This window comes from Oryzias latipes, chromosome 21 (assembly GCF_053564925.1).
Source record: "Oryzias latipes strain Hd-rR chromosome 21, Olatipes_Hd-rR_3.1".
In the NCBI taxonomy this organism is placed as follows: domain Eukaryota; kingdom Metazoa; phylum Chordata; class Actinopteri; order Beloniformes; family Adrianichthyidae; genus Oryzias; species Oryzias latipes.
Window position 1 is genome coordinate 2,195,001 of NC_136257.1, and position 16,566 is coordinate 2,211,566.

At 46.4% G+C, this 16,566-nt stretch overlaps 2 protein-coding genes across 2 annotated transcripts; both read left to right on the top strand.

Moving 5' to 3' along the window:
* The first annotated feature begins 7,909 nt into the window (after positions 1-7,909).
* Positions 7,910-15,431, top strand: cops8 (COP9 signalosome subunit 8). Its single transcript, XM_004081374.5, has 7 exons — positions 7,910-8,069; positions 8,474-8,544; positions 9,032-9,080; positions 9,339-9,471; positions 13,577-13,684; positions 13,761-13,823; positions 14,339-15,431. The coding sequence occupies exons 1-7, from the start codon at positions 7,998-8,000 to the stop codon at positions 14,416-14,418; spliced, it is 576 nt and encodes a 191-aa protein (XP_004081422.1). The 5' UTR covers positions 7,910-7,997; the 3' UTR covers positions 14,419-15,431.
* Positions 9,847-12,466, top strand: trim63b (tripartite motif containing 63b). Its single transcript, XM_078939070.1, has one exon. The coding sequence runs from the start codon at positions 10,795-10,797 to the stop codon at positions 11,827-11,829; it is 1,035 nt and encodes a 344-aa protein (XP_078795196.1). The 5' UTR covers positions 9,847-10,794; the 3' UTR covers positions 11,830-12,466.
* Positions 15,432-16,566: the final 1,135 nt, after the last annotated feature.

Here is a 16,566-nt window from a genome sequence, read left to right on the forward strand (position 1 = left end):
TTCAGACAGAGTATATTTGAATAAACCCCTTTTGTATTTCAGGCTAAGCTTTATTTATGTTTACATGGATTCCTTGTTGGACCAGACAAAAAAGGAAAGAGAGGGAGAGAGTGGGATGTTAGAGATGGGGGGTAAGGGGTTAAGATGGTGGAGGGGGGGGGGGCTCACAGCAGAGGTCAGTGCACAGAGTCACTCCTGCCTCATTTTATCAACAAAACCCACACGACAGAGAGCTGCGGGATAATACGATGGCACTAACTGGGTCCGCCATGTCAAAAGCACTCCGATGCTCAAGTTATGACTTGAAAGACATTGAGGCTTCAGTGATCTGGCTCACTTGAGCGAGACTTGAGTTGCTGCTCACAGACGTGAGTCACGGTATAAGATTTAAATGGAACGAAATGAGTGTTCATACATGACAAGGGAGTTTTGGATGTTCATTTGTGTATGTTTGGAAGGACAAAAACAAGATTGTAACTTTAGTGTTAAATCATCTGAACGTAAAATCGCAAAAGTTTTTGTCCCCTGATGTTTGACTTAAAATTTCAATTTACACAAACAACATGATCAAGAGCTTTTTCAGTTGAATTACAATGATAAATTGGAACAACAACAGTGCAACTTACCGTGTTTGCACATTAAAGAACAGTTTTTAATGAATCATTTTCACAAACTGATTTTCCAACCCGGAGGTAAGAACATCCAAACTTTTGCAAAGATAGATCTGCAGACTGTGCAGATAAAAAGAAAGCGTTTTAGCTGATCACCGCTGAGGAAAGTGGGTGTGTCTGTTAGCCCTGGGGCCGGGGCTGGCAGCTCAGACTCTTCCTGGAAGGGGCTGTTCCTCACTTTGTGATGTCACAATGTGAGGATCCACTTATTTTCATGGGTTGGGAGGGGCTGCTGCTAAGAGAGCAGGTTTTTAGAGGGATGCTCAGAAATGTGTGAACGGATCAAAATACAGCTTAGGGGGTGTTTATTGTGAGAAATGAACATTATAACCCACTTGACCCTTGTGCTATCCTAGGCACTTTACCATTGGGAGTTGGGTCATCTAGACCCACTAGACAGTGCTCTGAACCTTTTTTCTTCAATGATTTGTGATCTTCACTGGTGTCCATGGATTACATGAAATCTTTCCACCTTTATCCACCTTTGTCATGGTAGGGAGAACACCTCAATGCAAGGGGGGGGGGGGGGGTCATCTAGACAAAAATCCCGTGGCACACCAGCATCCAAAAAAAAAAAAAAACAGTAGCAGACACTCATAGTCTGTTTTGATCTACAGCCCCCCCCCCGCAATCTCACATGCATTTTTGTGATAATTGTGGCAGAAAAAGCAGGAAGTCATCTAAGATAGCACAAGGGTTACAAGCTCAAAAAGTGGATTTTTTTTTATAATAAAGGCCCTCTAAATCAAAATTAAGGTGATGGACTCAATAAGAGCATTGAATGCATTTTGCATTGCCACACTGGGGCTGCCAAGAGTTCTAATCCTCAGAAGTCAGAAGTCTTTTGAGATTTTGTTCTTACATAAAAAGTGTCTGATGTTAAAAATAAATAAAACTGCCATTAATTTTGTTTCAACCTGATTCTATTTTTGTCTCTTCTTTTCCAGTTGCTGTTGTTTCTTTTATCTATTTTTATGCACTCCATAAAGGACTGCATCTGCCCTGGAGGTGTTATGAAACCGTTTGAGACATTGAAAAGTGTAAATTTGTCCTCTGCTGACAGCACAAGTGCAGCTTCCGTTACTGTGGTGAAGCGGTAGAGCAGTTGACCTCTTAACATCACAGGTTTGGTTCCCGCCTTGCCCTCCCAAGTGTCCTTGGGCAAAACACTGAGCCCCACGTTGCTCCTGCTGACTGAGGTTTGTGTAATGTGAGGCAATGAAGTGTGTGCATGAGTGAATGGAAACACTTTGGGTTTAAATCAAGGAAAAAAAGTGCCGTTTATGGATCTACCATTGACTCTTGCAGCAGTGAGGCGGATGGACATGGCTGCAGCTCTGTTTGCTGGAAGCCAGCCTCATGCAGGTTCAGCCTGTCTGTGTTGGCTTTATTGTGTTTCTGGCTCTCATCGGATCCTTGTGACGGTTATCCACTCCACTGGTGACGCAGCAGACACCTTTCAAAGGTCTCAGAGAAGCAAATTAGCTCAAACTCAAGCTCCCCATTTCAGTTTGTCCTCCAGTGTGCAGCTTCATCCTCACTATACATGTTACATCACCTGGAACCTTTTTTTACAAGTCTGTCTGATGTTTTACTCTGCCTTTGAATCTGTCTGTGTCTTCCTGTCCTCAAAATCCAGAAGTAATTTTTTGGATTATGTTGGCAATTCAGTTTTTTTTTTTTAACCACGCCCACATTCCTAACATTTTCATGTCATGTCATATTGTTTTGTTCATCTTGAGTCAAAAAATTGCAAACAACTTGCTTATGTTGTATTATACTCTAATACAAATGGGGTTTCTTTTGCATATGTGTCCTGTCATCTGGCTTTTGTCTTACGTTGTCTCACCCTGTTTTAGTCTTTGTTATTCCATCCTGTTGTGGTTACTTCTTTTTTGCTGTATAAGAGGCGGAGAGACGAGATAGGAGGTCGTTATTAGATGTCAAAATAGTGGACATAGTTTGTATGTTGTATAGAAGTCCAGTCCAATGGTTTTTTTTTTTTTTTTTTTTTTTTTTTTTTTTTAACTTGTTCTGTCCAACAGCTGAGCAAACAGATTAGAGCTGAAGGCTTTTTGTGTTGGACAGGTTTTACTATCACAAAAAGAGGTTATATAGCTTCAAGAAACTAGAGTGTAGATTTGTATAAACCCCTTTTTGTCGTATTATTTTTTATTTATTTGTTACATTTAGTGTGTGTGGGGAGGGAGAGGGGAAGAATGTGAGGGGAGGGTGGAAGAGAGTAAAAGGAAGAAAGGTGAAAAGGTGGGGGATACAAGCACTGATTTGACTAAGTTATTAATTTAAGCTGTAACAATTATACCAGATCTGCTGGAAAGACGAATGTTACATCAAAGGTGAAAATCTGACACTAAGATGAGCGAGAAAAAAAAAACTGTCCATCAATACACTGTAGGTAAGGAGGAGGGATGAAGCAGACAGGGAGCAGTGTGGAGTGTGCACGTGCACGTGGGGGTGGAGATACATGCATGCTGCCGACGTGAACCGTGTGTTCATAAAGGGAGCCAGATCCTACCCAGCCAGACCAGCCAGACCAGGAGAGGGGAGGAGAGCCCCCCAGGCCAGAAGCCCCCCCAGCATCCGGACCCAGGCAGCCCGGGAGGGGAGGAGGAGGGGACCGCCCACCCCACCAGCCAGGCACAGAGAGGGCCCCCCTACAGGGGCCCCCCCAATGCCCAGAGGCACAAGCGAACCCAGTGTCCGGCCCCCAGGCCACAAGACAGGAGCGCTTAGCCGTACCAGGCGGCAGCCATGGGGGCCACCGGGCGCCGGACACCGAGACAAAGGCCAGGGACGAAGCCAGGGCCCCAGGAACCCAAGAGCCGGCCACCACCCGACCGGCGCCCCGTCCCCGCAAGCCAGCCCAGGCCCGCGACCTTAGCAACCCAGGGATCGCCACGCACCCACAGCCACAGCCACCCCCCAAAAACCCTACGCACTACCACCCCCCCCCGCCATAATATCTGACCCCCCCTCCCCAACCCTCTCAGTGCCCTCCCCTCTCTGTGATGGGGAGGGAAAGCCCCAGAGGGTCCCAGCGAGCCAGCCCCCAGGTCGGTCCTACCCATGCACTCACACACACATACTCACAATCATCTGGTTACCCTCCCTACCCCCGCCGCCAAGCAGCAACCCCCCCCCAGCCGGCCGACCCCCAGCGCCGCATGCCCGACCCCTCCCGCAGCCGACAGGACACCCATAAGCCCGGCCGCCCCGAGAGGACCAGGCGGGTGAAGACCGGCCGCCCCCCCTCGACCCCACCCATGTATGGAGGTGTGGGAGTGCTGTGTGTGTGCTGCAGGTAAAATAGGAGGTCACCAGTGTGGGGGGATCCACCGCTGCCAAGCCGCAAAGCCCCCCACTCCGGAGTCCCTCTGTGAGTGGTGTGTATTTGCTGTGTGTGTGCTGCTAGCATGCAGTGTGTGTGTCTACAGAGGAAGTTAAAATTGTGGGGGGGCCAGCGAAAGGTGAGCACGGATGTTTCACCGTGCCCCCCTCCACCAGACCCTCTCCACAAGGCCCTAGATGAATCAGAGTGTCTAATATGCAAGTAAAAAGCGGGGAGGAGGGCGGGTGCCAACGAGAACCCAGAGAGGGGCATCCCCAGTGAGCCCCGCCAGCATACCCCTCCCATCCAGATCCCGGGGCCCTATGTGCCTGTGTGCAATATTTGTTTGGGTGAGAGCGGGGAGGAGCGGGCGGATGGGCACAACCGGGGGAGAAGGCTCCCCCGAGCGACCGGCCCCCCAGCCGGCCGCGGTAGGCGCTCCCCCTCCCAGAGCGGCCGGGCAGCCAGAAACGCCAAGCCAGCCGCAGTTGGAGGCCAGAGCCTCGCGGCGCCGAGAGACAGCCAGCAAGGAAGGGTCCCGGTGCCAGAACGGGGGGGCAGGGGGTCCAGCCCCTGGCCCCCCTAAGGACTAGCACCCTGCCCCCCCAGGCCCCCCCCCCAAAAAAAAAAAAAAAAGTAATAATAATAATAATAATAATAATACTAATGCTAATACTAATAATAATAATAATAATAATAATAATAAAATAATTAATATAATAATAATAATAATAATAATAATGAAATAAACCCACCCAAGTGAACCCATTAACCCCTGCTGTGACTGCGGCGCCGACCCCCGGGGGGCCAGGTCACGCGCCAACTACCGGCCACGGGCGAAACACCGGCCACGGGCAGACGACCCCAGGCCCCAGAGCCCCAAGCCCCCCCCCCAGCCCCCGCCACGGCGACCAGCCACCCAGCACGGCACCCGGCCGCCGTTCCCGGTCAGCCGCACTGCCTACCCTGCGCCCAGCAGGCACCCGCCCAGGAACCCCTGCCAAGTTGCCGGCAGAGTGTGCGCCCCCACCACCACCCCACCCAGGCAACCAGAGCCCCGAGCCGGGAGAACGACAGGCCCGGCAGAGCCCACCCCCCCAAACCCACCCCGGCCCACCCAACCAGCCAGGACCCGGCTCAACCTATCACCATCCCACCCCCACTAGGTGATGTGACTAACCAGCTGGAGCCAGGGAGAGTCTGAAGCCGACAGGTTTTTTGTGGAGGACATTATCTCTGAACTAATATGCTCTGACATGAGGTTTCTGTAGTGGTTGATGCTAAGATTATTTTTAGATTTCCAGTTTAGGAGGATAGTTTTCTTTGCGATACATACAGCGGTGAGAACCATATAAGCCTTGTTAGATTCCATGTTGATGTTATTCAGGTCACCTAATAAGCAGAATTTGGGGCAAGCAGGAATCTTATGATTAAACCAGATTGATAAATCCTCACAAACCTTACGCCAGAATGATTGGACAGGTGGACAGACCCACAGGGCATGCAAATAGTCGTCTATGTTGTTACCTATGCACTGTGTGCATGTAGCAGACTCTTTGAGACCCATTTTAAATAACCTCTGTCCGGTGTAGTGAGTTCTGTGGAGAATCTTGTACTGAATAAGTTGCAGATTAGGGCTTTTGGTCATATTAAAGGCATTCAAACAGATCTGTAGCCAAAATTGATCACTAGAATTCAATGATAGCTCAGACTCCCATTTTGTCATGGGTAAGTAAATGGTTTCATCTATGTCTGATAACATCTTATAAATTTTGGAGGTGAGTTTGGGATTTTTAAGGTCCATGAAATGTGTTACTGTAAGGGGAGGGTCTAGGTCTATTTGGGTCAGGCAGTATTTAGTGCTTATAGCTGATTTAAGCTGCTGATATTCTAGAAATTTGTTTATATTAATTCCATAGGTTGAGGATAACGTTGAGAGGGACATAAATTTTCTATTCTGAATTATATGCTGGAACTGCTCGATTCCTTTGTTCTTCCATGAAGCAAAATGAATCATGTTTTTGTTAATAAAAATGTCAGGGTTGTTCCAAATGGGGGTAAGTTTACATGGAAATAATGTGAGGTTGTTTTTTTTAAGAAAATCCCACCAGGCTGTTAAGGATGAGCTGATGTTTAAACTTCTGAAGCATTTGTGTTGTTTAATTTTAGAACTGAAGAAAGGTAAATTAGAAATATCTAGGTTATCACAGAGATTTTGTTCAATGTCTAGCCAGGATTCATCCAGCACACCAGGATTCAGCCATTTTTGTACATAACACAATCTGTTCGCGGAGTAGTAGTCCTGGAAGTCTGGAAGGCCTAGTCCTCCTCTATCTTTAGGTTTTTTAATAGTTTTTAAACTAATCCGTGGGGGTTTACCTTCCCAGAGGTATTGGGAAATGAATGAGTCTAATGATTTGAACCAAGTAGTTGGAGGTTTGGAAGGAATCATTGAAAATAGGTAGTTAATTTTTGGGAGAATCATCATTTTTATGGCTGCAACTCTCCCGATTAGAGAAATGGGTAGAGTTTTCCATCTAGTGAGATCAGCCTCGGTTGTTTTAAGTAGTTGGGTGTGGTTTAGCTTGAGTAGATCAGAAAGCCTAGAGGAGATATTTATACCTAAGTACTTTATGTTGCCTGTTTGTATTTTAATAGATGACGGATTTAGATAATTGCAATTAATTGGTAAAATTGTGCTTTTAGACCAGTTTATGGAGTATTCTGAAACTGAGGAAAATCTATTAATTAGGGAGATGATTTGGCAGATGGAAGATTGTGAATTAGGAGTAAATAGTAAACATCATCTGCATAAAGTCTTATTTTGTGTTTTAAATTTTTGGTTTGAATGCCTTCAACAGTCCAATGGTTTTTGATGGACCTGCTGCATCTGCACGTTCATGTGGCGTCTCATGTTTAGTGGCCACCGGCTCCCTCTGGTCAAGTTTTACCACCAGCTCTCTTGGAACTGGATATAGGCCGCTCTAAACAGACGCAAAGATTCGCTGTGAAAATGCCTGAGCTTGTTTGGCTCCATGCTTGTGAGAGAAGACATTCTCTGTTATGAACTTAAATAAGAACCGCGTGAGGACGGGACTGAGGGTCTGTCACTAGGGGGGCAGTCTTTGAGCCAGATCTGACCTTTCTGCTGCAATCGAGATCTCAGTATCAGCATCCCATTAGTGCAGGGAAGTTCTTTATTCAGTCTTCTGTAGTGAATCATTTCTAAAATGGCAGTTTGTGTGTGTGTGTGTGTTAAAAGTACAGAGGTTTGTACTGAAAGAGAAAACAGTTTGTGTTAAGTTTTCCTGTTCAAACAGTTTAAATCTAGAAGTTCACGTTGAGCATTTAACAGTGAATAAAACTTAACATTTCATAGGAACCCAAATGTATTGTTGATCAACTTTTATTTTGCGGGCAGACCTTTTATTTTATTTGTAGTCTTCAAATGTGGAATTCACAGTCAATTTGGTTCATATTTATTTAATGAAAATATTACTGCAATAAAACTGTACATTCAACTGTTCATTTGCATCATTTGAATTTAATCTTATTAAAATAGTTCAAGAATTCAGGTCGAATCTAGTCAGCCAACAATTGTTCAAGTTCTCCCACCTAAAAAGATGAGAGGCCTGTAATTTTCATGATAGGTAGGTAAACCTCAACTATGAGAAACAAGATGAGAAAAAATCCTCGTTTGAATTTTTTCCATGTTATTTTGGAAACTGGCAGCACAGAAAGAGAAAGGATTGTTTCCTTGGATTTTGTAAGAGAAACTGTTCAGGGTAGTTGTTACAGAAAATATTTTTTTACGCCTGTAGATGGTGGCAGTATGACACGACAGTCTTCTTTCTTCTTGGAAGAAAGCCATACATTTAAACTCCGTCCAGCAGGGGGCAGTGTGTGTCGCTCCCCCGGAAGCTCTACTTTGAATCCCTACAACAGAAGAAGCTCCGGCGCTTCGGCTAGGCGTCATCATGCCTACAGCTGTGACTATGGAGGAAAGCTTTGATAAATTACAGGAGCAATGCGAGGCGCAGGAGCTTGAGGTGAGGAGCAGACGCTTCCGGGTGATGCGGGGAAGTGGGCCGCTGACGCGTCTGCGGCAGCGCGACGCCTCGGCTGTTTTAGCCACGGCCGAGGCTAATGATGCTAGCTAGCGCCGATGTAACTGTCAGGACGCTCCGGCTCCTAGCCGTCGCTAACGGAACGTCGTTGGCAGAACGAACAGAAAGACTCAGCGATGTGTGCAGACGCGGGATCCGCTCTGCTGTCGATTCTAAGCGCAATCTGTGGGATATCCCGGTGTAGAAATGTCGTTAAAACTGTCTTCAGTTAGCCTCTGGCTTTACTACATTCAAAACTAGAAAGGAAAGATCAACGTCCGCGCATGCTCAGACTAACTCGCTTCTCCTGTCTCCCCCGTTGCCCCTCCCCGCTCTGCTGTTGCTAGGCGCCAGGAGGCATCGCCACCCCGCAGGTGTACGCGCAGCTGCTGGCCCTCTACCTGCTCCACAACGACATGTGGGTGAAGCGCGCGCGTGCGCGCTCCCGCGAGCCTCTGGAAGATGCATCGATTTGTCTTGAAAAAACGAGGCCTTCCTCTGAATAGATTTTCCACAGAAAGAATTCTAAGAGTTTCTGAATGTTTCAGGTTTTCAAAAGTCTTTTTTTCCCAGCCTCCTTTGAGGTTAATCCTTTTTTTGTTGTTGTTGTTCAGCATCATTACACTCACAAGTGTTCAAGCATAGCAATGCACTGACTGCATTCAAACCGGACAACAAAAGAGAAAGACGAACTAGAGCCAGTGTTCAGGGAAGTCCTTTAGCGTTCACTCAGAAGGGTTCTTCACACCACAAGGCTTTAAAACATGTCTATCTTTAAAAAAAGAGAGACTAAGATTTTGTACAGCTTTGTTTGTGTTCGGTTGAATCCCATTTTTGCTGCCTGCAGCTGCATGTCTCATCTCAAATGTCCTCTTTATGTCTTTCTGTTGAATTGCGTCTAACAGGAACAATGCCAGGTATCTATGGAAGCGAGTTCCACAAGTAATCAAATCGGTGAGTAATCACAAGGCCTTTTTTTCCCCTTTATTTCATGAAAAGTACCAGTTGCTCTCCACTTCTTCTACTGATGTCACTGTTCTCTTTCTATGCTGCTAATAGTCTGACTGGCTTCAGTCGTAGACACTCCTGATGTTTGTCTGTCTTAAAAACGGCACCGTATTCAGGTGTTAGTCCACCTACAGGGGTTTTTAGAGCCCCTGCCTTCATGAAACGGTGCGGGAACATGGACTTGTCTTTCTGTGATCCATTCAGGCGAACCCCGAGCTCACAGCGATCTGGACCGTAGGCCAGCACATTTGGCAGAGAGACTTTCCAGGGATCTACTCAGCCATTGAAGCTCACCAGTGGTCGGAAAACATCCTCCCAGTCATGGAGGCCCTTCGAGGTAATTACAAAAATCAGGACTTGATTTAAGTTCTTTAAGATGATCTGATCATTTCTTCTACAAACCACTAATTAAGGCAAAGTTAGTACTGTTCATACATTGTGCTCTGGGGTTGGTGTGGAACAGGAAGCTCCTCTTGTGGGTTTGCTAAAGTGACTTCAGGATTTTCATTGGATAAGAAATACCCCAGTTGGACTTTGTGACAGCTGAAGGGCCAATTGTGATGCTTTATGTCCACTTTATGGAATATTTGCTTATTTTCTTACACGCTCAGTTTTTGATACGGATGGATTTTCTTACGGCTTTTATTCTGACGGGCTGAAGACTGAGGTGTTGCTGTCATGTGATGTTTGTGCCAGAGTTTAAGAATAGCTTCTCTGGGTGTTTATGGTGCTTGCTGTTGATCTGCCATTCATGCTGAAAAACAGACAGTCATGACACTCTTGGGTAACATCTGCTGAGGACACGGGGCTCACACACCAACATGATCTTTATCCAGTGCCAAAGTATTCACATTACATGTTTTTACTGTATTAGGACACTATGTCTTCTACATTTAATTATTTGCAAGAGAAAATACTTGAAAGATGTGTCTGTAGTTCTTCACATGGTCTTACATTGTTGCCCTTGATTGACATCCTGTGTATTTTACTTTTTGTTAAAGTTAGAATAGAATAATTATAGTCATTGTCATTTAAAATGCTCACTGGTCAGTTCGCTCTGTTTCCAAAAACATAATAAAATATAAGTAATACTTAAAAGTAGGTATAAGAATACAAAGCCCTTTATTATGTGATAAGCCCTTGAAATATAAAACCCTGAGAATGAATGTGTTTCCATGTTTACCCACTGATGAATAACCCTGAGAAAAGGTTGAATTTGGAAAAATCAAACTGTTGACTTGCTGTTTATCAGGAGACCTGAGCAGGATGTTGGCTGTGCTCCTCACATCTAGTCACATGCACCTTGTTTATCTCGGATCGGTCCACTGTCCCGGTGTCCTGTCAGGGAGTGTTGTGCCCACTGGGCCATGTGACACAAGTGGCTGTGGATGGTGGTGCAGTTCTATGAAAAGATCCTAGGCCTTCCAGCAGTCAGGAATGTTTGTTGTCAGGATGGAAAAGATCGGGTGTCACCAGCTGCCGGCGCCCCTATAAAAGACCGAGCTGTAAGCTCTTGACCAGAATAGATCGTAGCCTTGGAACTGACTGTTGGAGACGAGATCGCCTACTTTGCTAGCCGTTCTGATCCTTTTACCAAGGCCTTTTGACTTTGCTGGAGGTGTGGACACTTGTTTGTTCGGCTTTAGAACAGAGACTTATTATGGATGTCCAGAGGACAGGATCCATTGTTCGACCCCCCAGCCCCATGGATAGTCTTGAGAAGCAGTTGAGCTGCCCCATCTGCCTGGAGATGTTCACCAAGCCCGTGGTGATCCTGCCTTGTCAGCACAACCTGTGCCGTAGCTGTGCCAGTGATCTCTACGACTCGCGCAACCCATACCGCTACTCGGGCGGAGTCTTCCGCTGCCCGACTTGCCGCTTTGAAGTAGTGCTCGACCGACATGGTGTTCATGGCCTCCAGCGCAACTTGCTGGTGGAGAACATTATTGACATCTACAAGCAGCAGCAAGAAGGTCGAAACAGCGGCGACACGGAGACCAGCCTGAAGACCAAAGAATCCAAAGAGCCCATGTGCCAGGAGCACGACGATGAGAGGATCAACATCTACTGTGTGACCTGCCAGGTTCCCACCTGCTCCATGTGCAAAGTGTTCGGCCAGCACAAAGACTGTGAGGTGGCTCCTCTAGAAACCGTGTACCAGACCCAGAAAGGTGAACTGAGCAACGCGATAGATACCCTGGTGGCTAGTAATGCTCGCTTGCAGGCTTTGCTGAACCAGATGGACGACGCCTGCCGTGCCGTCCAGGACAACGCTCAGACCGCCAAACAGGGGCTCGCCGAGCGCTTTGACCTCTTGTACGCCATACTGGAAGAGCGCAAGGCCATTTTGCTGGAGCAGATTGGGAAGGAGCAGGACGAGAAGGTGGCAGCTCTGCGAGCGCTGGCTCAGCGGTACGGGGAACGACTGCAGGCCAGCACCGAGCTGACGGATTCAGCTGTCAGGGCACTGGAGCAGAACGGAGCGGCCGAGTTCCTGCTGCTCTCCAAGGGCCTCATCACACAAACCAAAGATGCAGCCAAGTCCTCCCTGGGGGAGGAGCGGCCAGAGCCAGGCTTTGAGAAGATGGACCACTTCACTTTGTCCACAGAGCATGTGGAGACCCTCCTAGCTAAAATGGACTTTGGCGTTGCTGATGATGAAGATTTTGAGGATGCTGAGGAGGAGGAAGAGTAACTAAAAATGGTTTCAAATAACTTTGTAAATGTTTTTGGAGGCTTCTTTGTTTTTGATATGTTAGGAATATTCTATTAATTAAATGTAAGGTCATGTATGACAAACAGGTGGGCTGCAATGACACGCCCTTATATGTGCAATATTGTTTTTAAAGGAATATTCAGAATATTCCTTCTTTAAAGGCAGACAAATTTCTTCAGATATCTGGTGGATAGACTCGTCTTTGACCTCGTCCTCAAAAAGGAAAAAGGATGTACTTTTTGACACGTTCTCTGTAATATTCTGTTCCTTTCTTCTTGTCTTTTTTATACTTTTGTATTGGAAAGTCACATAAATTGAAATGAGAAGTAAAGAGTGATATGTTTTGAAAACTTCACATTATTTTAATAGATGGCATTTGAAATTCTTGGTCTCACTCTGTGGAAATCTGGGAATCTGTCCACTGATGCCTGGAATAAAGTTGCATGAAGCTGAGCTCCTGCTCCAGTGACTTTTGCACTCTTTCAAAAAGCCCTTTTCTCATTTTGACCGTCATGGCCCTCAAAGGTTGGACATCTCCTCAAAATGTGGAAGTGCGCCACTCGCGTGTTTGTTGAAGGTCTCAGTGGGTTAAAAATAAAAGCCCTTCTGCTTTGCCTTTGCTGGTGAAATGTTGAGGTTATTTCGAAGAGGTGAAAGGCTGACAGCTGATAGAGGGCCCTTAAATAGACTGAGCTGGGGCACGCCAGGTCCTGTTTCTGCTCCCTAAAACCCCCGTCACCGTGCTCTGGCATGTCTTGCTCTGCACCTTCTGGACAACTTTAAAGTGTCAAAGGGTCATGATGGGAAAGGCAGGTCCAGCTGCTGCTCCAAACAACTCCTTAGTGGCCCAAAGGAGGTAAAAATACATCCTCAGGCCTATGTCATCGAAGCTCCCCAAAGTCGCTTGGCTCTCAGCTCAGGGGGTGTTAAACTGAACCATGAAGCCCTGCCAACAGACGCCTGCACACGCTTGGTCTGGAGCATCACTTTAGGGCGGGAAGCTTCGTGTCACTATTTGAAACATCTTAGTTTAGGGGAATTTCCGGACCGCCTTCTCTTCTCCGGTCTGTTGCTACGCTGCAGCCTGCTGTGGGTACACACAAGCTGTTGCTAGCCGATAAAACACGGAGGCCATGACCCTGAGGAGCCTGTGCTGCATCAGCCCCTGTCATGACGGATCTGCACACGTCGGAGAAACGCCGTAAGGACCTGCAGCCACTGCCAGGACTCCTGTGGGTCACAGAGTGCAAACACTCGCACAGAAGAAAAACCTGGATTAGTAAGCAGGTATTGGTGGATGCTGGCAGTCCTTGACAGTATTGCCAAGGACTTTTTACTGTTGAAAGGGGGGTCATCATAGAAGTCTTCAGTTGCACACAGGTGAGCTTGCCTCCTGACGCTCAAAGTTCTTTGAACAGGACTTTTAGGTTCTTTTTTTATCTTCCTTTGACAGTTTCAGGAAGATTTTTTTTCTTAGTTTGTGTGTTCACTTAACATTTGCTTAAAAAGGATGTGCACAATTGGAGGGACTACATTTAGCACACTGGTGAAACAGGGTGACCGAACCGGCCGAGTGGACTGTAGGTTTGTGGCTCGTCTCTGTTTCCCTGAAATGTGACGTGTAAACCCACTGCTGAGGTTCTGCGAGCACACGCTCTAGTGGCTGCTGCCTCCTCCCTATGGCCTTCGAGCGGAAACCTTCAGGTGTCTGCATGTGTCCTCACAGAGCGCACACGGCAAAGGGCCTACAGCCTGGTGGCACAGGCGTACACCTCCATCACAGCCGAGGACTTTGCTGCTTTTGTGGGTTACTCAGTGGAAGAAGCCGTCAAAGGTAGGAATTCACAGGAAAGGAGGGACTTGTATGGACCAGCTGATTTACCCAGCTCTTGTCTTTCCTCCTAAATCAGGCGTAGTGAGTCAAGGCTGGCAGGCGGATCCCACCACAAGGATGGTCATGCCCATAAAACCAGGTAGGGGGCAGCATTGCCAAAATAAAAGACTTCCATGTCCTTGTTGCCATGATCAGTTTATTCTGAAAATGTTTAGATTTATAAACTGACATGTTCTAAGCATTGTATAAAAAGTGAAAGTCTGCTTCCACTTTTTCTGCATCCGCCTCCTTGAAAAGAATTAAAATGTTGATCATTTGTAGCTTAAGGCCCTATTTTAGTTTGAAATTCCTCTGATCATGCCTTAGTGCTAAAGAAGCAGCCCCAAAGGGCTTCTCTTTCCCACATGTCAGCATCTGCTGCACACATGTGCACGGATTCTTCTGCCTGACTCACTTAACGTCACAGTGCTTAACATGCAACTCCAAAGAGCTGCGCGCTGACGGCCCTACAGGCAACACATGGGCCGTGTGGGAAGAGATGGCATTGATCCTGTGAGCACACGCGTGTTCAAAGATGGGCATCCGAGGTGGAAGGAGATCTGCTGGACTGGCTCTGGAATCCCCTCTGACTCAGCCTCTCCACCGTTTCCACAGATCCTCCCCCAGTGTCCCTGGTTCCAAATGAGCAGCAGTTGGCCCGACTCACAGACTACGTGGCTTTCCTGGAGAACTGATAACCGGCCCAACATCCCTACCTGTCTTTGTCTGCTTCGCAAGATCTCACTCCACTCTTCCTGTCTGCATGAATTCATTTGGCCTTTGAACTCTTCACAGGGTTTATGTTCAACCAATGAACACAAGCTTTAATATTCAGAAAGGCTTTTGTTTTCTCTGTTGTGCCGTAAACATTTAGGCCCAAGTTCTGCGGCATCAAAGTCCCAATGTGGCCGTAAATCTGCAAAGCCTCGGTTGGTTTGGAGAGTGTGGAGCCCCCCCCCTCTGACGTCATGCTTTCACTGGTGTTTAGGTTGATGAATAAATGCTCGGATCTTCGTAAGCAAGTTTTCATCCGTTCTTTCACTAAACTCAAGAAATGTCCTGAAGGATTCATCCTGAAGGAAGATGTGGTGGTTTCCCGTTTGTCTCATGTCTGGGGCTGGACGGTATGAGGAAAACCCCGATACAAGTGATCAGTAGTGCAATGATGATGTAACTTGTGAAACATGAACAGATAGCAAAACAACCAAAAACATACCGTTCACATAACTGCAACAGTTTCATTTAAAGAAGAGTAGACCCTCGTCTACAGAGGAGGTTAACATCTAACATAAGAGCTCCATCCGATTGATCAACAGCATGAAGGCGTCCGTCTGATTGGTCAAATGCATAAATGGATTGATTTGATTGGTTACATGCTTCAAGCTGCCATAAACTTGCTGTTGCACATTAAGGGTAACCAATTATTTCAATTTTCGTCGTCTTTTGTGATATGCATATGGCACAGCTTGATATCGATAGCGATAAACTTGCGATTTATTGTGCGGCTCTACTCATGTCCATAGTACAGGTGTCTGGTGGTGTTGTAGACCTTTGAAAGAATGTAACTCCTGACTAATCTGAAGCATCTTTCACATTTCTGAAATGTTCATGTCTCTTTTTCCTTGACTTCTTCATTTTAGGATGTAAATGTTTGGTGAAAAATGTATTGAGTAAATATCACAACATTGTTGTGTTACAGCAAAAAGTATCCGATTATCGTAGTGCATTGCTTTGGTAAACTGTTATTCCCAGCTCTGATGCTGGAAATGTTCAGCAAAAACCTGCAAGTTCCTTTAGAAACTATTCACTCAGCTTCTGGAAGTCTGGAGTGGATTACATGGATTACAAAAAACACATGGTCCTAGATTGGGATCTGGGACCATGTCCCGGTCGATCTGCAGAGCAGCCAGTTCATCTGTTTGGGTTTTCTTGATTCTTAAGACGTAAATATATTTTATCTTGGTATTCCACTATAATCCTGACAGACTTATTTATTTGGTCAAAGTAAACCAATGCAGGCTGTTGAGTGAAACCTGGACAAAGGCCTGAGTGGAGTTGATCCAGTAGGGGACTCCCTTCTTCCAATAGAGGTTTAGTCTCAGAGTGGTTTTTTAGATCTTTCTCTGACATTGGAATCATCAGCAGCTGCAGAAAAGATGCAACAAAACACATTTTTGCTCCTTCTGGATCTTGTTGCAGTTTTTTTCCTTTACTTTGGAGGGTTGGATGTGTGGTATTCAGAATTTTATTACCAGCGGTAAAGACTCCCTTTTTTCCCAGGGAAAAGTTTCCATGTGGGATGAGTCATGAGCGTGAAACCAGAACAAAACTCCACGAGGTTTGGGAGACGACCGCGAGAGAAAAAGAGAGATCCAACATGAAAAGGAGGAGAGAGAGGGAAAGATGGCCCGACTGCCAAGTGGACAAACGGGGGGGGGGGGGGGGGGGGGGGGAATGACTGCTTTAAAGTCTCAGGCTTCTCTAACGTAGAAAACAATGTTTTTCTTTGTTTTCATTCAGACACATAATTTGAAATTTCCTAAAGAATAGAAGCTGCAGCTTTTACTTTAGATCTATCAAAGCGTGAGAAAAACACAGAACTGCACCTTTGTGACACCAAAACTCTGAAACCTCTCCAACAAAAAGATGGAGGACCCATCATCCTTCTTTCACTGCAGCTGCTGCTCTCCAGATCATGTTACTTTCCTTATTGGTCCCCAGAGAATGACCCTTGTTTTGTCCTCTGGGATCCTGTGGATTTTCTAATCAGCATTCAGAACTGGGGTCCAGTAGAGCCGGTTTCCTTTTGACTGTCCTGCTGCCAGGCGACCTTGAAAGGCTTT

Bases quoted from the DNA above. Each gene is read 5' to 3' on its own strand.
- trim63b (XM_078939070.1), top strand. From the start codon at position 10,795: ATGGATGTCCAGAGGACAGGATCCATTGTTCGACCCCCCAGCCCCATG.
- cops8 (XM_004081374.5), top strand. From the start codon at position 7,998: ATGCCTACAGCTGTGACTATGGAGGAAAGCTTTGATAAATTACAGGAG. The intron at 9,081-9,338 runs GTGAGTAATCAC...TGATCCATTCAG, and splicing joins TTCCACAAGTAATCAAATCG to GCGAACCCCGAGCTCACAGC. The intron at 9,472-13,576 runs GTAATTACAAAA...GTGTCCTCACAG, and splicing joins AGTCATGGAGGCCCTTCGAG to AGCGCACACGGCAAAGGGCC.